The sequence below is a fragment of the Calonectris borealis genome, chromosome 9 (genome assembly GCF_964195595.1).
Source record: "Calonectris borealis chromosome 9, bCalBor7.hap1.2, whole genome shotgun sequence".
Lineage (NCBI taxonomy): Eukaryota > Metazoa > Chordata > Aves > Procellariiformes > Procellariidae > Calonectris > Calonectris borealis.
Genome location: NC_134320.1, coordinates 18030887 through 18055602, shown reverse-complemented (window position 1 = coordinate 18055602; position 24716 = coordinate 18030887). Strand labels below are relative to the sequence as shown.

At 54.1% G+C, this 24716-nt stretch overlaps 2 protein-coding genes across 14 annotated transcripts in view; one reads left to right on the top strand and one right to left on the bottom strand.

The window, feature by feature from the left end:
* Positions 1–5024: 5024 nt before the first annotated feature.
* SLC51A (solute carrier family 51 member A) lies at positions 5025–8217 on the top strand. Its single transcript, XM_075157137.1, has 9 exons — positions 5025–5591; positions 5793–5887; positions 6293–6447; positions 6564–6637; positions 6741–6899; positions 7033–7144; positions 7262–7408; positions 7610–7715; positions 7840–8217. The coding sequence occupies exons 1-9, from the start codon at positions 5557–5559 to the stop codon at positions 8004–8006; spliced, it is 1050 nt and encodes a 349-aa protein (XP_075013238.1). The 5' UTR covers positions 5025–5556; the 3' UTR covers positions 8007–8217.
* A 2637-nt stretch (positions 8218–10854) lies between these two features.
* PCYT1A (phosphate cytidylyltransferase 1A, choline) overlaps positions 10855–24716 on the bottom strand; it is a 28560-nt gene continuing 14698 nt past the window's right edge. For 6 of the 13 annotated variants that reach the window (XM_075157122.1, XM_075157133.1, XM_075157132.1 and 3 more), the window contains 8 exons: positions 24532–24672; positions 21599–21698; positions 19267–19383; positions 17094–17245; positions 16204–16282; positions 15301–15443; positions 14045–14233; positions 10855–13466 (listed from right to left, as the gene is read on the bottom strand). In XM_075157122.1, coding sequence (XP_075013223.1) covers positions 13260–13466; positions 14045–14233; positions 15301–15443; positions 16204–16282; positions 17094–17245; positions 19267–19383; positions 21599–21698; positions 24532–24672 — 1128 coding nt within the window. In that variant the 3' untranslated portion in view covers positions 10855–13259. The other 7 variants (XR_012674634.1, XM_075157123.1, XM_075157125.1 and 4 more) reach the window with 7 other exon arrangements.

The following is a 24716-nucleotide window of genomic DNA, read 5'->3' as shown; positions in this document are numbered from 1 at the left end:
TCAGAGCGATGAAACACTGAGCCCTCTCTGCCCTCGTGCTGCAGGGCTCTTGCCCCATTTTACAGCTGGGGAAACTCAGGCACCTTGACCCTGCCTCACAGCGAGCCCATGATGCAGCCCTGTGGGTTTGCAGGGCACTGGGATGTGTTTTCCAGTGGCAAAGGCTCCCTGCTGGAAAGGGGAGGATTTGAGGGGGCCATTGCTCTGCCAGGGGGTCCACACCTTGTGCCACCCCAGCTGTGCTCTCGGGGGAGCCCGGGAGCCTTCCCCTGCCCAGAGAAGGGGACCCGCAGGGGATGGGTGTCTCACACCCCTGCAGTAGCCCCCCTGCCCTCCTCGCTTGCTGCTCCCTCCCGGCCGTATCTCCCAGGGACGGTGGCTCCCGCCCCACCGGCTGCCTCCCGGGGCAATCGGTGGGGAGCACACGGGCCTTATCTGCGGGCCAGCCGCGGGCAGGGCTCCCTGCCATCCCTATCAGCGGGGCGGCTCCAGACCTGGGGCCGAGGGGAGCCAGCCCCATCCCTGCCACACTGGGGCCAGGGCTGGGGGCATTGCCACGGCCCCACGCTGACCATTGCAGGGGGATGCTCGAGGGTCCCGAGCGTGACGCTGTGGGATTTGCAGGCGTCCAGCCGAGGCCATCACGCTGGGCGGTTGTGGGTTGTGGCAGGGCGTGTGAAGGCGGATGGTGGCAGCAGCCTCGCGTGACTGCCAGCAGGATCCAGCCCCCCCATCCACTTCCACCAAACTCTCAGCAGCGGTTTCCTCACGAGGGCGATGCTTGCGGGGGCCGGGGGGGGCCAGACAGGGCCAGCGCCCTGGGAAAAGCTTTCCTGTCCCTTTCACAAGTCTGGTTGACCTCCACATTTTATTTGTTTCTCTTGAGTCGCACCCACCCTCCTGCTTCCAGTGGCTCAGCAGGGTGCTGCCGGGACACCGGCGGGGTGGGGACACCGCCTCTCCCCTAAACCCCTGGGGTGGGGGGTACCAGGGTCATCTGTGGTCATGCAGAGCATGGGCATCCCTACCATGAGGTGCCCGTGGCGTGTGGTTTCCCCCAGAGGTGGGTGCCAGGCATCCCTCTGTGCCACAGGGTCCCATTGCTCTTGGGGTGCTGGTCCTGCCTGGCACAGGGACTGGGCAGAGCGAGGGATGTCCCCTGGGAGAGGGAGCGTCCTGGCCGCTCCATCCCGCTCAGCAGGGTCCGTCCCTCTGTGTCCTGGGACAGCAGTGACCATGGATCACCAAAACCTTGGGGTGAAGATCTTTATTGTCCGCTTGTACGGCTGGGCCACAGCCTGAGCTGGGTGTGAGGTTCTCACTCCTCGGCATCCCCGCTGTCCACCGCGGCCCCAGCCTCTGGGTGGGAGAGGAGAGTGTGGGGAGGAATGTGTTTTGGCCTCCTAGGTCCTATCAGGGCTTTGAACGAGGATTTTCCTTCCCTGCTGTGTCCTGGCCATGGGGAAGCTGGTGATGGTCGGCTGGGAGCCCGCTGTGCCTGCCAGGGTCGGCCCCTCTGGCCGTAACCACAGGGAATTAGAGACGGGTGGAAAACTGTCTAAAAACCCGTGCAAATATTTGCATTTCGAGTGCTTTTCCAAGTATTGGGGAACGCTGACAAAGCAGCGTGGGCGATGCAGGCATGCTGAGAGGGTCCGCTTGCCTTTTTTTGGGGGCAGGATTTCAATGGTCAAACAGTTTTGTTTAAAATAAAAAACCTCACCAAGCAAATGAGATTTGCCAGCGCTGCCGTGGGCCCCTCCGCCAGCTCCTCAGGGCAAAACAGTCACCCCGATGCCGAGGGGGCCATCAGCCTTCAAACCACCCCTGCCCTGGGCCGGTGGGTGCATGGCTCCTGTCTCGGTGCTCCATTTTCCTTCTCTGCTGAAGGGGTTTTTGGCAGGAAAGGGTCTCCCTGTGCCCAGTGCTCCTCTGCCCTGGAGCATCCCGGGGATCTGGGGCTAAGGTTGAGCTGGTGGGGCTTGCCTGGACCTTGCATGGCCCCCCTGTCCTGCCCATACCAGGGGATGCTTACCTGCCGTTGGCTCCTGCCCGTACTGCCAGCTTTTGGCCGTGGTAGCAGCCTGTGTGGAGAAGGGTGACTGGGGGAGAAGGGTGGCCATGGACCCTGGTGGCCCCAGGACCGCCCATGCCAAGAGTGGACAGGGGCTGGAATAAGGGGAGATGTTGGGGGGACTCTGGGCTACCCCACCCCGCTGCATTTCCCCTCTCCAACACCCATCTCCACCAGCTCCCGGGGCAGGTCGGAGCAAGCAAGTCGCAGGCACGTCCCGTCCTGCCGGCGCAGGGAGGGCTCAGGGCCATGGGCTCAGGAGCGAGAGCCCTCTGTGTCCCCGGGGGGCAGCTCTGGGGTGGTGACACCCAGCCCCACAGCGTGCTGTCCACAGCAGGACGGTGCAACGGACCCAAGCGGGGTGGGACGGGGTGGGCTTGGGCACGGTGATGGGGCTGGGGGCTCGGTGCAGGTAGGTCAGTGCTGCTGGGTGTCACTGGTGCATCAGGCACCAAGAGGGGATGGAGAGGGGAGTGTGTGCAGCGATGGACCCCCCCGTCCACGCGTGTGCATGCATGGTGGGACCAACTCATGCAGAGCATCGATACGTGGGCTTGGGGTCCAGCCACGTCCTGCATCCCCCTCCCGGGCTGGCGGGATGCTCCATGCCCCGCAGCCGTACCTGGCACCTCGGGGTGTCCTGTGCTCGGGGGACGCAGCAGACCCAGGGCTCAATCAGGCTCAGGTAGACAGTGGCGAGGAGGGTCACCATGATGCTGGAGCAGTGAGTCAGGGACAAACAGACACAGGTGTGCTGGGCCAGGGGACCACTGTGGGCCCCCGTGCAGTGGGCACCCATGAGTGGTGCTGGCCCCGGGACTAGGTGCAGGCAGGGGAATAGGCTCCTGCACGCGACAGCCTGGGCGGTGCAGCACGTGTGCGTGCGTGCCGGGGCAGGGCTCTGCCTGCCCGGGCCGAGGATACGTGCAGATCATTGCCGTGGTGATGGACCACAGGGGGGTGAGCACCAGGTAGGTGAGGCAGGACAGCAGGACCGCCATGACATAGTCCGTGGTGACCGTCACGAAGAGGCAGACACAGCAGGTGTTGTAGGAGCTGACGTGTTTCTTCAGCTGTAGGCAATGCTGGTGAAACTGGTGCGGCACAGCGGTGCTGGGAGGGGGGGGGGCCGCCATAGGTCCCGTGCACCCCATGGGGCCGGGGGCACCCAGGGCTGCAGCCGCCTTCTGCACAGTGCTGCATGCAGGGCCGGGTGTGCGTGGGGGGTGCGCTTGTGCAAGGGGGGGGTGAGTGTGTCTGTGTGTGCAAGGGGCGTGCAAGGGCTGTCTGAGTGCACAGGGCTGGGTGTGCAGTGTGCAGGATGTATGGACAGGGGTATAGGGTGCAACATGGAGAGTTGTGTGTGCCGGGTACAATCTATAGGGCTAGGTGTAGGGTATGGTGTGTAGGGGCTGCAGGGAGTAGGGCTGGGTGTGCAAGGTGTAATGCATAGGGATGGGTGTATATGGGGTGCAGCATATAGGGCTGAGCATGCAAGCTACAGATAGGGTTTGTGGGGTGCAGTGTGCCAGGTTAGGTGTGGGGGAACAGTATATAGGGCAGGACAGGGCGGGTATACAGTGTGTAGGGACAGGGCTACAGGGCTTGGTTAATGGGGCTGAGGGATGGGGTGGGGTGGGTAGGGCCGGGTGTGCGCAGCCCCTTGGACACGCGCAGAGCCCCCAGGCTCCCGGGATGCCCCGCGTCCCTCACCTCCACGGAGCGGTTGCAGTGGGGGCAGCGGAGGACATGTGGCCGGCTGTGACGGTGGCACCCACGCGGGCAGCGCCGTCTCGCTGTGCTGCAGAGCCTCTGCCTCAGCCCGTCCTCCCAGGCCACCGCTGCAGGAGACACGTGGGGAGACCCTGCCCCCCAGCCCCCGGGGCCATCCCGCCATGGAGCAGCCCCTGCTCCCCTGTCACCCCACCTAGCTGGAGGAGCCCCAGGTTGACTACGCTGAGCAGGACCACGCTGGTGAGAGCCAGGAGGAAGAGGACGGTGATGGAGCTGGGGAGCAGCAGCGTGACGTGCAGAGCCAGCCAGCCGCACCTGCAAGTGGGGGTACGGGGAGGAAAGGGCCGGGGTCAGGCCCTGGGGCTGCCGTGGGAGAGGCAGAGAGCGGGCAGAGAGCCTTGGGGTGCTCAGCCCCATGGGCTGCTGGAGCTGGGTGGTGGTGGTGGGGAAGAGGACGCAGATCCAGGCCGTTTGAGCTGATGCCTGGCTCTGATGTCTCAAGGACACTGGTATGAAACAGCAGCTCTGCTGCCCCATGTCCCCGGGATGGGGCTCGGCCCGTGGCTATGGGTGACTTACAGGAAGGAGACCAGCGAGTTCAGATAGATGAGGGTGCTGGAACGAAGCGGGATGAGAGGCTCCATGGTGGGCTGGGCAGCTGCAGGGCCCCGGCCTCACAGGATGGGCATCCCGCTCCCATGGCAGCCACAGCGAAACAAATCCCCCCATTCCATTCCCGTGGCAACCACAGCATCCCCCTCCTCCTCCCATCTCATTCCCCCCCCCGCCCTGTATCCAATTCCCATGACAATTGCAGCATCCTGTTCCCATGGCAGGGTGCAGGGGACCCATTTGGGGTGCCGGTGCCACTCTGGCTTCACCAGGAGCCCACTGCCAGAGGGGCAAAGGGTGGGGGCTTAAAGGTCCCTGGGGACCCAGTACAAACCAGCGCTCATTTTCCTTGGGGTGCTGGGAGGACACCAGAAGCCGTGGGCACCCCTGGGACCCATAAGGATGCTGGGATCCGTCTAGGATAAGGATAGGATACACTGCTCCCCACGCCTAACGCCCCAGCTCCCCACTCAGTGTGCCCCCTCCAGCCCGCCGTCCCCCTCCCCAGGCCTGGGCTCTGCTTCTGTCCCAAGGGGCGGGGGCGCTGAGCCGGGGTGCTGAGCCTTGGGCCAGCCCTGCCCTCTAGCGTCGTGGGAGCTGCTCTCAGCAGGGCTCAGCCCCGGGCTGCCGGGAGCTGAGCCACTGCAAACTCCTCACACGGCCCGCAGAGCCGTGCGGGGTCCCGCAGCATCGCCTCCCACCCGGCCACGGCTGCTGAGGGGACACGAGGACACGTCCTGGACCCTGCTTGGCACCACTGGGACCTCTGGCACCACAAGCCCATCTCCGGGCTGCCCGAGGGGGTGCGTGGGCAGCGTCGCCCCAGCACAGGTGCCCCGCTCCCCAAGCTTTGGGGACGCGCAGGCGTGCGGGCGCGGGCGATAACCGCCTCCCCCGGCACCCCGGGTCGATAACCGGGCGGCCAAGGCGCTCGGCAGGGCCGGGACGGCGTGGGGGCACGCCAATGGAGGCGGGAGAGGGAGGGGAGCGCCGGTTAAACTGGAACAAGGCACGGCGGCCTCCCGCCGTCCCTGCCCTGGGGACTCTGACCCCGCGGGCCGGCGAGGGGAGCCAAGGCAGGCGGTGCCGAGCAGCCCTGCAGCCGCTGGGAGGGAGCCGGGGAGGAGCAGAGCAGGATGGAACCCACCATGGAGCTGGCAGAGGACCCCAGGTGGGTGCCGGTGACCCCCGTGGCGCTTTGCAGCCGGGCAAATCCAACTTTTTGGAGCAGGATTTTGGGTTATTCCCTCTGTAAAGGAAAGGAGGTGCTTGGGGGTGAGGCGAGCCAGCCAGGGGACCCCAGGGACCCTGCAGGGCTGGGTGACCCCGGGTCCCTGCCGGCCCCACGCAGCACTCCCCTTCTTCTCCGCAGGTTCCCCCGCCCGTTGGTGGAGATGCTGATCAGGAACTTCAGCGTGCCGGCAGCCTGCTTCTCCCTGCCGCCCACCTCCGGGCAGCTGCTGCAGCGTAGGTGGGGGGACTGGGTGGGGGGGACTGGGTGGGACCTTGCTCTTGCCACTGGCGGGAGCAGGACAGGGATGAAGGAGGTAGGGTGGCTGCGGCGGGTGCAGGCAGGGAGCAGCCCCGAGGAAGGGGGAGGCAGCGGGGTGCTGCCGGGGTCTCAGCCTCCCACCCCATAGCTCTGCCCACAGGGATGGGGGCGGCCCAGGGAGGGCCAGCACCGGGGCAGGTGACATGGGACACAGGAGCACCGGGGCAGAAGCACCAGCTCTCGCATGGCCAGTCGTGCTGAGGACGTGGCAAGGGGCTTCCCAAACTTGTGGAGTGTTGGGTTGGGTGGCAGCTCCCTGCTGTGGTGGCCCCAGGGTGGACAGGACGGGATGGAGCTGGCTTCTCACCCCTCCCCGGCAGAGCTGGACGTGGCCCAGCTTGCCATCATGGGCCTCGCCACAATCATGACGCTGCTGTCGGTCGCAATCTTTGTGGAAGAGGCTTTCTACCTCACCCGCAAGATCCGCTGCCCCATCAAGATGAAGACCCTCCGCTGGAGCAGCTCAGCCCCTACGGTGAGCTAGGGTGTGGTGGTGGTGGGGGGCATCACGCCGGGGGGCCAGGGCCACCCATGGGGTGCCAGCCCATAGGAGGGGGGAGTGGCAGTGTGCTAAGCTTGCGTCTCCCCCAGGTTGTATCCGTGGTCAGCTGCTTTGGGCTGTGGATCCCACGCTCAATGATGGTGGTGGAGATGGCTACCACGACGTGAGTATCGCCTACCCCAGGGCAGGGGCACCGGGGAGCCCACGGGGCCTCACTTGCATTCCTCCTCCTCCTCCTCCTCCTCCTCCTCCTCCCTCCTCGCCAGGTACTTCGCCATCTGTTTGTACCTCATGATGCTGGTCATGGTGGAGGGCTTCGGGGGGAAGGAGGCGGTGCTCAGCACCCTGAAGGATGTGCCCATGGTGGTCAGCACTGGGCCCTGCTGCTGCTGCTGCCCCTGCCTGCCCCGAATCACCATGAGCAGGTGAGGAAGAGCTAGGGTAACCCCCTGCCCCTGGGGAGGGCTTTCATCCCCTGCTTCTGCTGGGGTCCAAGAGAACTTCCTGGGCAAGGGCTCAGGGACCTCAAGGTGCTACCAGTCTCTCTTGCTGTGCCAGGAGAAAGCTTCAACTGCTGATGCTGGGGACTTTCCAGTACGCCTTCTGCAGGGTGGTTGCCGTCTTCCTGGGGCTCGTCCTGGCCGCTGACGGGAACTACAACCCTGCTGACGTGAGTGCCAGGGCACAGGGATGGGCAGGGCGATGTCCTGGACGGGGAGCCTCCACCAGCCCTCGCCTTGCCCAGCAGCTTTGTCAGCCCAGGTGTGTTTTCTGTGCGTCCCCCCAGATCTCAGCGGAGAGCACGGCCCTCTGGATCAACACCGTGGTCGGCGCCTCCACCCTCTTCGGGCTGTGGGCCCTGGGCATCCTCTTCCGGCAGGCCCGGCTGCACCTGGCCGAGCAGAACATCAAGGCCAAGTTCTCCTGCTTCCAGGTGAGCCCCTGTCCTGCCCGACCCCCCCCTAGGTGAGGAGCTCCTCCGGCACGAACGGGATGAGGCGACGTGGGGGGAGATGGCGAGGCGGGAGCCGCTGGCAGGCGAGAGCCAGGTCCGGCTGCGGGAGCGCGGGGAAGGCGAAGGGCAGGAGTCTGGCAGTGGCGCAGCCCCCACCGCCTCGGGTGTTGGTGGTTGCAGGTCCTCCTCCTCCTGACGGCACTGCAGCCCGCCATCTTCAGCATCCTGGCCAACAATGGCAACATCGCCTGCTCGCCGCCCTTCTCCTCCAAGGCCAGGTCGCAGCGTAAGTCGGGAGGTGGGGGAGCGGCGTTGCGTGCTCCCGGCCGAGCCCCTCCATCGCACGGCGGGGCGTGGGGAATGGGCACGGCGGATGAAGGCGGCTTCAAATGACCCTTCTCCTCTTCCAGAGATGAACTTGCAGCTGTTGATCCCGCAGACCTTCATCTTGGCGGTGGTGACGCGGATGTACTACCGCAAGCAGGACGACAAGCCGGGCTACCAGCCCGTCAGCGTCACATCTGCAGGCCGGTGCGTGAGCAGGAGGGAGCAACTGGGGTGCCAAGGGGCAGAGTGAGGCGAGGGGCTGCTCTGCCGTGTACAACCATCTCCTCCTCCTCCGGCCCTGGGGAGCCGCTGGCAGCAGAGGAAGCAGAGGGGGAAAGGGCATCTCGGCGTGGGGTGAAAGGGTCTGAAACCTGAAAGCTACAAGGCAAAGGGATCTGTGAAGCCACCTCCAGCCCAGAGGGCTCTTGTCTGGCACTGAATAAAGATAAATTTGTACCGGAGTCTTGCGTTGGTGACTGGGCTCAGATCATCTCCAGGCTGGGTGGGAGATGACTCCACACAGGGGGAGGAAGACGGAGCCCAGACCAGCACAGCCATGGCATGGGGCACCCAACACCCAGCCGTGACATTGACCTCTGGGTGCTGCTGGCTGGGGTCTGACAGCCAAGGCAATGCCAGGGCAGCGGCGTTTTTTCCCCGAGACCTCTGGATGGGTCTGGCCCATCCCTGGGACACGTCGTCCACAGCAGTGGCTGCTCCTGAGAGCACAGCGGGAGCATCCACACCTGCCAGCCTGGGGCCAGGCAAGGGAAGGAGCCTTGAAGCACCTTAGCACACAGGCAATTAGTTAACGCTGCCTTAAGCAGCCTTGCCCGGTAGCAGTATCTGCTCTACAGCTACAACAGATGTGGGGACGGACATCAGGAACGATGACGACTTGCAGAAACCACTGGGTAATCTTTTGGCCCCCACTGAAGCATTTTCTCTCTCAAACCGTTGCTAAGATGGCAGGTGAGGAGACCACGACGGGAACTGGCTGTGCTAAGATGACAGAAGGGATCTGGCACACACTGAGTAAAATGACTTTGCATTTATTTGGCTAAACATAAAAGCCAAAAACCCAACTCCAGAACAAGCCAGTAAGATGCACGGTGTGCACACAGGCCCATACAGAGAAACCAGCACAGCAAACGCTGACTGGGAAGAGCCAGCTCGAAGCAGCCGCTGCAGGACTGGGTGATGCAGCGCGGCCGGAGGTGGGCAGCAGATGCCAGATGATCAGCGCCAAGACCAGAGCCTGCTGCCAGGCACCACCAAAGCTTCCCCTGACCTGCACCCTGGTGCCCTCCCACTGTAATATCTCTGGCCAGTGCGACACGTTGGGGAAGCAGAGTCAGAAAGCCAAAGGTCCCAACTTTTATTTAATTGATTCATTCTGGGGAAAAAACAAGTTTTCTGTCCCATGAGGAAGGGGAAAAAGTGACTCAGAGCTTTTTGCAGATGGCTGTGTTCAAAGCGAAACTGCTCAGCAAGAAGATGCACTGGCGATTCGTTATGAGATTACCAAATTTGACAAACTCCTGGCAGCAGTACATGGCCATGACCAACACGGCTCTCTAGGGGTCCTGGTTCCGGCAGGGACAGAGTTAATTTTCTTCCCAGTAGCTTGGGGGTGTGATGTGTTTTGGGTTTGGTATGAGAGGAGCGTTGATGGACCACTGATGCTTCAGGTGCTGCTGGGAAGCACCGGGGAGTTTTGGTTTCTCTTTTCGGCCACGTGCAGGGCAAGCTGGGGCGGGGGGGAGCACAGCCGGGGTGGTGGACCCAGCTGGCCAGTGGGGTATTCTATACCATGTGACATCATGCTCAGTATAAAAACCAGGGGTGTGGGGGGGCTTGCCCCCCGTTTGTGACACGCGGTCGGTAAGCAGTTGCATTGTGCATTGCCTGCTTTGTATATTCTTTTATTGTTGTTGTTCTCATTGTTATTATTACTGTTCTGCTTCATTTTATTTCAATTATTAAACTGTTTTTATCTCAACCTGGGAGTTTTCCTACTTGTGCCTTCCCGACTTTCTCCCCCATCCCACTGGAGGGGGGGGCTGAGCAAGCGGCTGCGTGGGGTTTATTTGCTGGGGTTAAACCACGACACTAGGCACCAACAGAAGCGCTGGGACCCAGCAATCTCACGGTTTGGCCAAGAAGCAACACCCAGGCAAGCAGCAAAATACAGGACTCGTCTCTCCCTGTCAGACAACCAGGCCCAGCTCCTTACCTGCGGCAGGTAGGAAACCCACACCTTTACACCAGGGAGCCCTTGGCGGCGAGAAGCCCACCCTGAGGGCAGGGGGCAAGACGCAGGGTCAGTCCCACCGAAGTCACCGCTACTGCAGAAGCCCACCCTGAGGGCAGGGGGCAAGACGCAGGGTCAGTCCCACCAAAGTCACCGCTACTGCCAAGTGTATTTGCTGCTCCAGCACTTGCCTCTGGTTACAAGAACCAGACTGCACAATAAAGTCCCGACCCTCTATAAAATGCACAAAATCATGTCAGTGCAGGTGTGTGCCATAATTTTCTCAAGAGATTAAAGACCACCGCCTACAGCTCTAAGCAATATGCTGTTAAAGTGCCTCGCTCTTCGTGTCTTGCTTCTACCAGCATCCTTGGCACCCTTCAGCTTTGCCCTGCTGCTGCTGTTCTTTGCCATCAGAAAATCCTCTCCCAGGGGCTGGCTGCTGGTGCCAGCAGCCTCACACCCTGGATCTATAGAGGAACTCTCACAGGAGTCGACGCCTCTGGATTTAGCAGGATCAAACTCAACACGTTCTTCAATGCATGCTAGTAAAGTTTTGTTTTTCCACTCTACCTCTTACTTCATGCTTAATTCAAGCACGTCTCTTCCGGATGCTTCTTTTGAAGAGTGTGGGATGGGTTAGGGGTGTGCAGGACAGCCCTGAAGCAGCAGCACTGGGTATATCTGTGGGTAACAAGATGTTCCTGGAGAACTTGGCTCATGTGTTTTGCCCAAAGATCAAGCTCTGTCCTATTCCTGATAGGATAGGGCAGTGCTGGAGAGGAGGCTGGTCCAGCAATCCAGGAGGAAACAAAAAACCAAAACAAACAGAAAAAGACCAGTCTGGGATCCGAGTGTCCAATTTAATTTAAGTGCAAGGAGGAAGCAGGGATTATTGGTTACAAGAAACAGCTCTGTTATTCCAAGCTAGACGTAAAACCATGGCTGGCTTCTTACCAAGCACCCCAGGTTTTGCAGAGAGACCAAGAAATACGTTAAGGTCTCTGCAGAACAAACCACCATCCAAAACACCATTGCTATCCAAATTTACAGAACACTGTTGCATAACCTGTGTTTAAAACAGTAGTAAGGCTCTAAAGCAGCCTGGCCTTCGTGATCCAGCTCCGGAAAGCAAGGCAACACCCATACTGAGGGAAGGGTGAGGAAGGGAAGGTGGGAAGGGTGAGATGAGGGAAGAGAGGATGGGGGTGATACAAAGTAAGTGCTCTACCACTCATAAACCAGGGGATTTGGCTTGTACCAAGTGACCATTATTTGCTCCTTACAGTTTAAAAATCCAGAGCAGCCAGCCACGCCCCCAGAGCCGTGCACGTCCCTGCTGAGAGGTCCAAGTGGCAGATAAGGAATCCCCAAAATACCCCTTCCCATACCGGCTCTGGCCTCAACAGAAGCACAGAGTCTCTGTCAAGCCCGTTGGGTAGCGTGACAAAGGATCAGCAAGATAAAAGTTGGAAAGAAGCGGCAGCCTGCTCCTACCACAGGGCCACTGCATCCCCTGGAAGCATCGCACCGTGCAGTACCCGTGGCAGCACCTGACGATTCGCCTCCTTGCACCCGCTGCTCCCTGAGCCCCGCATCCCGCTCTGAAGACCTCCCTGCAGTATTGCTGATGGGGCTCCGAGCTGGCCTCCGCTCCCAGCACTGCAGGAGGATACGGGCAACTCAGCCCAGCAGCTCCACCCAGGGACAATGGATATCACAGGCAAACCCGAACAGAGAAGCAAGCGGGAGCTTCACAGCTACGCGACAGCAAGTCCAGTCCCTCCAGCGCTGGCTGCCGGGACAGAGTGCACCGACCTGCTCTGTGCACAGGCATGCAGCATGGGGAGGGCAACTGCCTGCGGGGAGCCGCAGGCCACAAAGCTCAGTGTTTATTACACACACGACAGCAGGCACGACTTGGACCATGGTTTCAAACGAGCAGATTACACATTTAAAATCTTAAAAAGCTGCAGCACTCTCTGATGCTTTTTCTGGCCTGCCTCAAGGAGCAGAGTGAGCGGGCACCGATTTGTGCATTTATTGCGCAAGCCAGGTAACTGTCACATGGGGCCGGGACCCTTCACTGGGGTAAAACGTGCCCTTCATCTGTCCAGCTGCACACACCAACACGGACAGCAAACTGGCTGCACGGATTCACGTTTTGTCCTTATAGCAGCGACTTCATGGCACCAGTGTAAAGGACCGCTCCAGCCCTTAGAACACAGCAACTGAAACACAGACAAACACGCACAGAGCACAGCGTTGAGGGGCCATTTGGACAGACAGTAAAACTCATTACACACCAGAGACTGGGACAAGGAACTTCTCAAAGGACTATGCACATTCATTTCCTACCTGGGCTCTCACACACCCAAGGAAAAGCACAGACAGCAAGTGCCCTGAAGCAAAGATTCATTCTCTTCTCTCCAACAGCAACTGAGGGCTGAATTTTAGCTCAAGATTTAGCAGTCTTGTTAAGATTAGCTGGAAAGGCCTTTCCCCTGCAGCCCCCGTACAATTTGAAGCCGCGAATGCTGCGCGCTTACAGGGTGTGTGACTCTGTGGCGCTGCGAGTTCTTCCAGGGTGTAACTCCTGCGTGCTAAGCTGGCAGCCCCCTACCCAGCATGTCCTCACTGCAACACACTGGGAAGCTCAGCTAAGAGGCACGCGAGCACTACAGGATCTGCTGGATGGATTCCTATCGGCTCCAGCGCAGCAGAGATGTCTCTATTTCCTAGAAGCCTCTTTACACCACCACTTTCTGCGTGCTCTCAAGGTCACGCTGGTTGAGGAACCGAGAGGTCTTTCGTTTGGCAGTGGCATGGATACTGCCTGGGGGTGGGGGAAATAAGACAGAGGAGCTGAAGGAAAGAAGAGACAGATGGGTCTTCCCACTCTCCCTCTTGCCTGGAGGTTTAACAGGGGAAAAGAAACCGAAACAAAAGCCACGCTTGAGTGCTATTCTTTGCGCTTTAGAAGAGTATTTTCTTAAAATATAAAAACCATCTTCCCCCTGGAAACCACTAGAACGTAAACAATAAAAAGGGGATTTGGGGAGGAGAAGGGAGAGGAGCTTTGAATGTGCTTCCAGGCAGCAGCCATTGCTAAGAGCAACGGGCGCCTCCAAGGCCCTGTGCTCACCGTCAGCCCTGCTCCTATGGCTCTCTTGCTCATTTAGAGTTCCTCAGCGGGTCTGGACTTAGGATTCGGCGATTAGCGGTTCGCAGCAAATCCCGGCTGATAGCTTAATCCTCTTCATCCTCACTGATGTCATAGGTGACTGCAGACTCGTTCCTGGAGCGGTTGGCCGGTGAGGAAGGAGGAGTCTTGGTTGAAAAGGGCCAGCGGAAGGAGGGAGATGGGGAGCGGTCGTGCGTGGGGCTACTGCTGGGACTCTGCTTTGGGCTGATGGCCTGCAGCATCCGGCCCTTGCCCTCCTTCAGCATGTGTTTCTAGCGATGGAAGCAGGAAGACAGTTAGCATGGCTCAAACAGCGATGGAAATGGACGCTACTTACAGCCTGTGCAGCATTTTGAGTTGTTTTGTCCCTTCAATGCTTTGTGCAATATAAGAGCAGAAAAAGCCCAAGCATCGCTCTAGGCTTTGGAAACTGCATAGAGTGTAATCATCACCCATTTTGAAGCACTTCTAACGTGAAGTGCCTGTGATATTTACCCAGCAGCACAGGAGAGCCTGGCAAAAACAAGTAGCTTCAGACTCATCTCAGGCCAGCGACAAAGTGACTGCCAATCTCTTGGCTGCTCAGTGCCCTGCAGGACACAAGCTGGAGTTTACAGGCTGGTTTGTGGGACATGGGGACTTTTCATGCTACAACCCTAACAGGCGTCACCCAGTTAACAAGGGTGAGGGCTGCCCAAGTCTGGGACAACTTGTCTGGAGAGCGGCAGCACGTCGAAAACTGCAACAAACCGTAAACCTTTGCTCTGCAGAATGTGGGCTCTAGAAGCCCTACAATGACTGCCAAGCTCTCCAAAATCCCCTTTCCCCTTTTCCCAGAGCAGCTCCTTACCAACGCGCCTTCTGGGCCAAACATCTCCAGGAAATTGCCGATGAACTCCCGGGACTTCTCTTCCCACTTCTGAATGAGATCGATACTCTTCTCCTCCACTTTCTGGACAAATTCCTTTGACTTCTCCTCTACATCCTTGACCCTCTTTTTCACCTTATCCACGCGCTCCTGGAGGTGATATTTCTTCTCCTGTACAGTAAGTGGTGGATCAGAATATAGCTCACCAGATCTAAGTGGCAACCACCTCTGCTCTGTGTTATTACACTGAACAGCTGCTTAAGACTCAGCATCTCCATTAGTCTCGTGACACTTCTCCTTCACTTCAGTGACATTTCTTCCCTAGACTAAATGGCAGACACAGCGGGGCTGTGAGATGCTTTGTGGCAGGCACTGGCACAGTACATAGAGCGAGACTAAACCCAGAGATAAGCACTATCTAATAGGAGTGCATGGAAGAGGGAAATATTTATACAATATACAGATTAGGTTTGAGTGACCTACTGTAGGTCTCCTTGCATATCACGATAGCACAAGTCTTTTTGCTGGGTGTTTTTAAACACAGGCAGAGTTACATGCCAAAGAGAGGCCAAGCAGCCGTTAGCTCTCCTGTTTCATTTTTGTATTTGATTGTATTTAAAAAAATAGACATAGTATCTGAATGATAAAAAAAAATGTTTACTACTTTACTTCCAACATCAGAAGTGCCTTCTGCCATGTATTCTGCTTGTGGGCTAGAGCTGCTCAGCACAGGATCAGAGCATGTCCTTCTCTCCTATCCAAGCACTGCTGCTCCTGCAGCTCCAGGAAGGGAATAGTAGAGTGAGAACAGGATCAGATTTTATCCTAACAAATGACTCTATCTTAAGAAGGTGGCTGAGGGAAGAGGAGAGAGATGAGACACAGCAGCTGCTGCCAAGAACAACCCACACTTCATTCAATTCAAGAAAACACACATTTTGCCACACACCCTGTCTCCAGCTCTTTCAACAGTTAAAACGTCACCAAGACATTTCTGACAATGGAGCAGTATTAGCAAAGCCCCAGTTCCTCTGGGTGGGTCCCAGAGGCAGTTTCAGGAGCAGTAGTAGTCTAATTTCTACTCCAAGGACACTGGTTTGGTGCAACTGCTTAGCTCTGCAGACTGGCCTTTTACTGGCATATGGCAGGACTGTGCTACCACTAGACAAGACTCTACATCTCCACACTCTGCAAGATTCTGCTTCATGCAGCTTGTGGTAAGAAACACTTCAACTCACATTTATGAAGCTGACGTTGAGCTCTTTAGCTGTGTAGCCCCGTTGCAAGTTCCGTCTGGCATAAACATCATAGTCCCGCACGATCCGGGTGATGATATCTGATGTTGAGATCCCCTCAGTCCTCTGAGTTGGTGCAAACATGCCTAAAGTTGGGAAACAGGACCCAGGACAGCTGTAGCAAGACACATGGCAAAAAGTTGCTGCTACCTCTATTAAGAAACAATCTCTCCTGTCAAGAGCTGATTTCCTAACTGTCCTCACACCACCATGTCTTCGTCCTTAAACGTACAATACCACGGCGCTCCTTTCCGGGACTTTCTGGGACTATGAGGAAGACCTAAGTAAGACCAAAGCATGTCAAAACCATGTCAAAATACCATGTCTTCTAATGAAAAGCTCTTCACTTTAGCTGGTTTAAAGACTATTGATTATAATCCACTGCATATAGAATAGTGTGGTGACAAGGACAGGACAAGGGGTCCTACAAGTTAGGGGGTGGAAACATGCAAGCTCTGATGGCTGGGTTTGGATAGATTTAGATAAGCTGCACCCCCACTGAGTTTTACAGCAAACAGCTAGAGAAGCCACTTTGCTAAGTTCATGAGATTCTGTAAGCCAAACGGTAGTATTTTTTCAAAAGGTGGCTGTTAATTCAATCACAATAACTAGATTGGAAGTAGGAGTTAATGCTGGGTAATGCTTGGCCTGGGACATGGGAAAGTCCTAGCCTTATGAAGTAGGGCCCGAAGCTGGGCTTCTTCCTGCCCTCAGAGCCTCCTGGGCAGACCTTGTTCCCAGAGGGCCACTGCCATTTCCCCAGGCATAATCCTGCCATACAGGGGCACAGGAGAAACTACAGCAGATCTTTGACAGGAAGCTCTGGAGAATCTGACCCAGACTCACCTGCTTCTTTTATATGCTTATAAACATCATCGCTGCCAGCAGAAGAATAGGGGATGTCATCGTGTGCAACGAAGTCGATCTGAAAATTAAGAAAGTAATGCAAGTTATTTTATCTTGAACGTGCAGGCCTCCTGCTTTCTGTCAAAGGATGGCAACTTTTTGCTCAACACCTCCACGCAGGGGTGTGACAGAGAACAGCAAGACACTTTCCTCTGTTAAAAAGCAACACAGAGCAGTCCCAGTTCTCACCGGCAACTGCATATCAATTGTAAGCACACACCAGAGAGGAGAGGCTGGGACTAAGGACACAGCTGTTTTAAGCTCAACAGAGAAATGGCTTGTTAATGGCCCAAGGGTAAACTAAGCAGACTCCCCTGGAGACTCCTTCACCTCCCAAAGCAGTTCAACAGATGTTAGAGACTCCTTTCACTTTATCTTACCAACTGATAAAAGACTCTCAGGATAGCTTGCCTGGTCTCCTGCTGCAGGGAAACTGATGTAGATCTAAGCTGCTCCTGCTGTAAGCAGGGAGTCGGACCAGACGCCCTCCAGAAATCCCTTCCAACCCATGTTATCCTCTCCCTGCTGCGTTTCACACCAATTTGTAACCTGCATCAATTTCTCCTAGAACAGCGAGAACCCTCTCAGGCTTTTTCACCATGTCACAATCTCTACCTTATTTTAACATTAACTGCGAGCTCAGCAAATGCTTCTAGTTTCCCAAGAAACCCAATCGATTCCCATAACCCAGTTCCTTCCACATTTAAGGAGGTGCAACGGAAATGGGTTGCTCAGGCAGAGGTCAGCCCTAGGGATGAATTCTTGCTGTAAACAGCAAGCACAAACAGAGGCTAATCAAAATTCAGAACGGATCAGATATCACAAATTACCCTGTGCTCTGCCAGGAACTCGGGGGTGAGCGTCCACGGTGCATTTCTCACCACTTCGTCCACATAGCGACAGTGCTGCACAGCGTCATACCGCTCATTTTCATTCATTACCGTGAAGCCCTTGAAGTTATGGGTTAGCTCATCACTGCAGACTGAAGAAACAGGAACAGAGAAGAGTGAACATGAGGTACCTACCCCAATGCTTTACAGCAAAAGGACCTTGCACACCCCCCTGCTAAACCAGGCAATTCCAGCTGCTGATGGAGGCTGGCGCTGGCACTTTCAAACCCAGCTTTTACAGCCACAAAGCACCAGGAACAGAGAGTGGTGCAGGGCACTAAACTCCTCAGCAATTCTAGGCAGGCTTGTTTGGAGGACTTCTGCCCAAGCTGGGAACCTACACCCCAAGCCCTCAAGGTCTCTAGAGCCTACAATGCTTACCAAGAAAAGCAGCCAATACAGAAGACAACTCTCCTGCATGAAATGGCACCTGGAGCTCTCTCAGGCAGAAACCTGCTTATTAACCCATGAATGTCTCAGGCCTGGAAACTGAAGCCCATGAAAAAAAAAAACATTCCCTAAGCTCCTTATTTCATAAAATGCCATACCACAGTCTAGTTCTTGGAAAGTTGTATTAAAACAAAGGGTGAGTTGACAGCAAATCAAGTTAGCTTAATTATTATGTTCTATGAGAAAGTAAATGAACAACTCTTCATAATCTGCAATGTAAGATATTGAGGAGGGAGTTTTATTTGGTTATCAGACTCAAAAGTAAACAAGGCATTACAAGTCTCACTGGTATTGGACATATTTATGTTCTAGACAAACAGATGATAAAGAGCGGGTGAGATCGGTCCCAGCTTGAAGCTTATGTTCACTTGGGCTGTGGCCTCTTGCCTCAGTTCCTGGTACAAGGGGAGCAGTTCACTGCCCCCCACCTCCTCACCAGTCTCCCAGACGCAGAGAGTGTGGTTATACACCTTGCTACATTAACACGTTAATAGTTTGATGTGAAGTTACTTTCCTGTTTGATGTACAACATTTATGTAGATGGGGATGTCTTCCCGCCTGCAAGATTTCTAAGCTCAGAGCGTTTTGTAGGTTGGAGCAACTATTTCGGCTCTCCTCCCTCCCTTCTCCTTCCAGACACTACTGTAGCACACACAAAAAATGCAGAAGTACCACTGTAAAACGCCCTCAGCGGCGAGTGAAATTGTGATAAGGAAAGAAACGACACAAAGACATTAGGATCGCTCTACCGCAGGATCAGAGTTTCATTTTGCTTCAGGAAGCTAATGGTAGTTAGGAAAACTAGTAAAAAAAAAGGTATTCTCAGCTCTGATACTTTAACATCATTACGCAGCTGACCAGAGGTCACCTCCCGATAGACAACACGCACAGCCTGCCATGTCTTTAAGGTGGGAGAAGGTACGGGCACAGAGGCACTGCCTGGACAGAGGCCAGAGTATTACAGCAGCCAGAAGAAAGGGTTTCTTTTTTCCTGTTACATTCTTGAAGGAAGCCTGGCTGAAACACCTCTGCTAGATCCCCTCAGGCAGTCAGCAGGATATTCCTGGCATTATCTAAAGATTTTTGAACCTAACAGACAAAATGGGGAACTTTTATTTGGAGAAATGGGGCCTCACTGACTTCCATGTGGCCAGGCATCATGCCCACGAAACCACCGTTATCTCCATGCTCCTAGCTGGACCTGTTTGGGATTAGCCACAAGCAATCCCCAGCAGAGAGCTGGAGCGGGGGAGTGACTTGCAGGGTGATACAGGCGACACAAAGCTCAACCAGCCACGGAGGGACTGTTCCTCATTCTTTAACTATATTATTCAAGAGTCAGATGTTCAACTGCCCCTAATATATTTTGATACTCAGATGTGCAACTCACCAGTATCTGTCAAAAAATAGAAGGGTCAAATCAGAACAGCCTGATCAGAAATCTTCTTCTTTAGCGGTCATTTGGTACAGGATATCTTTCTGCAGACATATTAACTCTCAATATATTGCAATAAGACTCCAGGATCATTTGAGATAACTGGCTGCAGTGAGAGCCACTAAGGCCATAAAGACAAAAACCCTGCTATGCCATCTGTATGCAGAGCCATGGGTGGAGGTAAACTGTACTCCTATGACAGCCAAAGTCAACAAGGTCACTCCTTACCTCCAACAATGAGGTATGTGTTTGGGAAGAGGTTCTTCGCTTGCATCAAGGCTCGGGCATGTCCAGAGTGAAACAAATCAAATATTCCATCAGCATAAACTCTGACAGGGCGATCCACTGTGCCAAAGAGACAGAGAGACATTTGTGAAGATGCCTTCCTGGAGAAGCAGCTGCTGCTCACGCCCGCATTTGGGGACCTCCTGAAACTCATGGGGGAGTTGCAGAAAACTGGCAGAATGCAGAGCCATAGCCAGGAAAGATTTGTGAAGAGAAATGGCTGGCTCTCTGCCTTCCCATATGGAAACAAACGCAGCTGAGGATAGAGCTGAAATACAATCATGTTCAAAGACAGACTCAAAACCTACCACATATCCATCAAACCAAGGTGAAGGGAGACCAAGGGGAAAGCAAACCCTGTACATCTCCCTCCTACAGAAATCCAAATGCAGCATTAACTTTTTGCACAGCAGTGAGCTACCAGAGGGAAACTGGCCAATGGTTTCATAGGTGCCCGATTTCCCCCTGCCAGCCAGGATGGCATCTCAAGACCTTTTCAGCATCCTGCTCTGCAGCCCACTGCCACAGCTACCAGTTTGGCTGAGGGACCAGACTGTTCTGATTCCCCACCAGCATCATCAGCTCCCCCAGTTCCACGAAGTGTCTGGCAGTACCTAAAAATCCAGCTGGACTACTCAAAGAAAAGCAGATACAATTCTGTTGAACCGCTGGCACTATCACCTAAATCCATAGATAAATAAGGAGGAACAAAACTTTCCTCAGGCCACCTCTGCCAGGGGGAATTGTAGCTCTTCTCTTTGAGGTCAGCCCAGAGGTAAAGTGACATGGTCTAGCACTGCCACGTAATAGCAGGAGACTCCCTGACTTCTGGTATCCTGGGACTACACAGGACTCCAGCCTGCTGGTAACAGAAAGCCACACATTCTTGGTATCTGACACACTTCGGAACTGCCTGCTGCTTTCTGGCCCAATTCAGGCAGACAGGCTCAGAGGAGTAGTGTAAGCAGAGGCACACCAAAGCTGCATCGAGGCAGGGGCAGAGAGAAGACCTAGCAAGAAAGCTGAAATCCCATGGGTCTGGGCAGGGCCCTGAAGGTACCTAGAGACAGAGCCTGGGAGGCAGCAAGAGGATAAGCTGATGCAAAGGTAGGGTTGTTAAATTCCAGCTAAGCAGTGCAGTCAGTTTGAGGACAGTCTCTTACAATCACTTTTCAGCAAATCCACCTCAGTCTGAAGATGCCAAGAGGCTCTGGAGAGCCAAGGATCTGGAGATCTGAGATTGCAAAAGCTTTCTGTATGCCATAACAGGGCTCGTCCTGGCAGGCCTTCATTAAAGTGCAATCATGTTCTGGAAATTGGCTGGGACATCCTTCCCTTTTCCTCCATGCCTGCAGCACCTACAGTTCCTGAGCACAGGCATAAACAGCCACAAGGAAGCATGCAGTGTCTTTTAGTCTTAGCAGGCAGGAGAGCCATCACTGTTGAAATCAGAGACTCTGCAGGCTCTGGAGACTTTCAGCTGGGAAATTAATGTGAACTGTGAAAAGCATTGGATTTCCAGAACCTCCTGCAGGAAACCACTGCCAGGTCTCAATCTGAGCTGGCTCATCAATCAGCAGCAGGCAGGCAGGTAGAAGTGCAGCATTTTTATTGTCTTGGTTTCCATAACAGAAAGGCCAAGTAAGACAGCACCATCTGCACACTCTGTTTGGCAAGAGAGGGCAGCCATCCTTCAGGAGTCAGTCCTGTCTCTGCCTCCCCTTTGGACTTGCGAAGAGAACAGTGTTTTTTCCAGCCTGGTTTAGAGAATCAAATGACATGTTTTTGTTGTGGGGCTGGCCTACTGTGTTTAATATAACTTTAATCAAATTCAGGCTAGAATGCAACATTTTGGACAAAGATGCGTGTTGGTTTTACTTGCCCATTTCAAGTTTCAGAAGAGATGACTTTTAAAGTGCTTCACTTTAAGCTGCCTCAGACAAAGTAGTACAGAAAAATGTTCAACTCTGATACTACTCTATAGCTGTCAGTGGCATAGGAAGGGCTAAAACACAAATATCTATTTGCTTCAAATAGTCTTACTGGTGAAGGTACGGCTCCTCACATACAAAAGCTCCAATTTCAGTTGTAATGGCACGCCCAGTTTCACATGGGAACAGTTATCTAATCACCAAAGCATTAACTAAGTCATTGGCTGCAAACCCGCTCTGTCACATAAAGTTGGTTCAGTCTCAGAGGTATCAAAATCATACCCGTCCCTCCCCAACCCAACATTTATACAACCCTTCCAGTCTGTTTTTTTTTTTTTACTTACAAGGGGTCCCTCTCATCGCTTCTTCATATGTTACTCTGATGTATGGCTTGCTGTAATCGATTTCCACTTCATCTGAAAATGGAGCTGGTTCCCTCAGTCCCTAAACGACCAGAGAAGGTTAGCTGTGAGAATGCAAAGGTGAGTGCACTACGTAGCGGCAGCACGGCCACTGCAGTGCCCTAGTCACTGAGTGACTCACTGTGTCTCTGCACGATTCAAACACATGTACTGAAAGACTAATTAGCGTTAAACCTCAAGACAGCCCTGCAGGGTGATTACCCTGAGTTTAGAGAGAAAGAAAGAGAGAGAGAAAAGTAGAGTTAAGAAGGTGGTAGTCATGCTGGACCCAAGAAAACCGGAGGCCCAGATCTGCAGCTGGTAAAAACAGACTTTTGACAAACAGCAGTTCACAGCAGCACAAGCCAAGCTTCATCAAACCTCACTGTCGCAGCTCCAGCTATGCCCACCCAGGCAAGACCATCACTTTGCTGTGCCTGAGTGCTTGTGCTGTGATACACTAATTTTAACAGCTCCTCGATTTGAGTATATGAACAAGCAGAAGAGCAACACTAATAGCAGCACAAATTCCCAAGGAACGTGTGTATCGTCAGCCATTTCTGAGCCATCCACAGTGAGAGACTGACCTCGATCTGTGGCAGAATATCTCCAACTGCCACAGGAAAACCCCTCTAATCTGCTATCTTGACCACAGCAGTATGTTTAATCAGCAGCTGAAGTCCAGGTGTCATTTCTGGTCTCCTCTGAATGGAAACAAAACATCTGCCCTTCCCATAACAGAACAAACAGCTCAATTTCCTTCTAGCCGGAAAGTGTGGGGCAGCAATGGGTATCTCTCTCCTCAGCCAGAAGACTAGGAAACAAGCTTGCAGATCATTACAATAACACGTTCAAGCTGCAAAAAGCTAATCAGCAGTTTCCGGTTTCCTGATCCATTGCAGCATCCTGCCACAGTGTCCAGCACCACTGCAACCAGAAAGACCGCTGCTATTATTGCTAATGTCATTCCTTATTAGAGTGTTCAAAGTGAAGTGCACGGGACAGCAACCACTGACCACCACATTCAAGCAAACTGATACTGCTGAAAATCTCCTTTAACTTACTGAGGCTGTAGCACCCGGGTTTCACACACCACCTCCTCTACCAGGATCCTTACCATTAGGTAAGGCCTGAGCGTCTCTCCTTTCATCACTGTCATGTATCTGGGACTTGTGAATAAAACCAGATTCTTTGCAGTTTGGTTGGCACATACCTGATACAAAGCTAGGAATAAAAGCATTGAAAAACCTATGAAAATTACCAGAGGATCACAGAGAAGTGCCCTCTAAAGCTCCTGCCACAGTCTGGCCCTTCCTCTGCAGTGCCTACAAGGGTCAGGACTCAATCCGATGTGCACAATACAACAGGATTATGCGTCAGCAGGCTTGTTACTACCATCTGCTGCCGAGCCCCGCTGCTTTAGGGGAACACTCTGCCAGCCAGCTGTTTAGATGGGAGCGGTAAAAGCTTCAAGGTAATGTCACAGTTAGGCAACACTATTACTCTTGCTACAATAAATACATCTTTCACAAAAGGAAGAAAAAAGAAATCTTTCATCAGGAGGTCTGTGTTAGCCCTGTGGCTCAAAAACAGCCAGGAATTTTAGAAAGTGGCTAGATATTACTTGTCTAGTGCTGTTCGTAGACAGATGCTTTATTTCTAACATAGGACAGACACCAACTTGAAGAGCAAGAGATTCCCATGGAATAACCTGTGCACTTTTCTTTCCTTACCGAAATACATGGGGTCTTTAAGAGGGACAAGGTGGGTTTTGACAATAGTCAAGGATTTAAGGCTCTGAGGGATAAGTCACACAATGCCTCAAGCCTCCATTCCCAATGTTTGTCTCCCCAACTCTCACTGCTGGTGCTGCTCTTACTTCATTACCATCTGTTAAATGCCCTGGGACAGGACTGAAGTACTCCTGAAGAGCAAAACATTGTTGTCAAAGAGGAAAGCTGCAACACATCACCGTATTTTGCCAAGGACTATGACCCCAATATGACGTGGCAGGGATGGTAGCTGGCTTTTGACAGAGATAAGGAAAGAGCAACTAGAGCACACGTGATACGCAGGACAGCTCCAGGAAGAGGGCAGAGAAGAGCCGTAAAAAGTCCATCATCACAATATTGTGGCAAGGACAAGTTAAAGTCAACTCCTTACACTGGCATTAACTGGCACAGACCCCTTTAGAAGAGACCCCATGGTCTTGTTAAAGCCATCCCAAGGTTGATCTAGAAGGAGAAATCCTTTTGGTTTGTTTGTGTGGGTTTTTTTTTTTTTTTTAAATAAGCACTCCTGAAGTATCAGCAACATAAATGCAGTCTCCTGGCAGACCAAGAGAATCAAACAAACAGTCATATTCCTAGTGTTTCAGAGCACGGATTCAATAGATTGCTTCTGCAGGTGCTTACAGACTTCAGACCCTCCTGCAGTTCCCCTGACTTGAACAGGACTGCTTTCTGCAAGGTGCATGAGTTGCTATGTGCTTGTTTGGAGTATCTCTCCCTCCCGCTGGGTCACTTAAGAAAACCCACCCGTGAGAAATGAATGCTTATTTCTCCATGGATATCTATAGGCATGCCTGTTCGGGTTCAGCTTAAGTGACTACGAACAAGCTGGCCACACCACAAAAGCAGCTTAGCGACACTTGCCTCAGACCTAATTTAAGCCCATGTTGTAAGTATGTTATTAGTATGAACAAAGGAAGATTTTAAATTGGCTTTGCAAGAAGGATAGCTACTGTCATTTGCTCCTTCCCCCCCCCCTCCTTGTTTTCTGTGTCCACCGAAAAACCATCACATTTATCTTTCTGCTGTAACGGCTCTACGTCCTAATCTCGCAGGCACCTAAAGCTCCTATCTCTGCTTACTTACGAATGAGCGTCGGGACATTTTTGGAGGGATTCCATCCAGCTCTGTCGCCCCATTGGGGCCAGATCCATCTTTTCTTCTCTTTCGGGAATTCAGCCTGGAGGAGGTCGGCGGCTCCATCTTGCCAAGCACGTCCAGTAAGAACTGGAACAAAATGAAAGGGGGTGAGGGGAAGGAAAAAAAAAAAA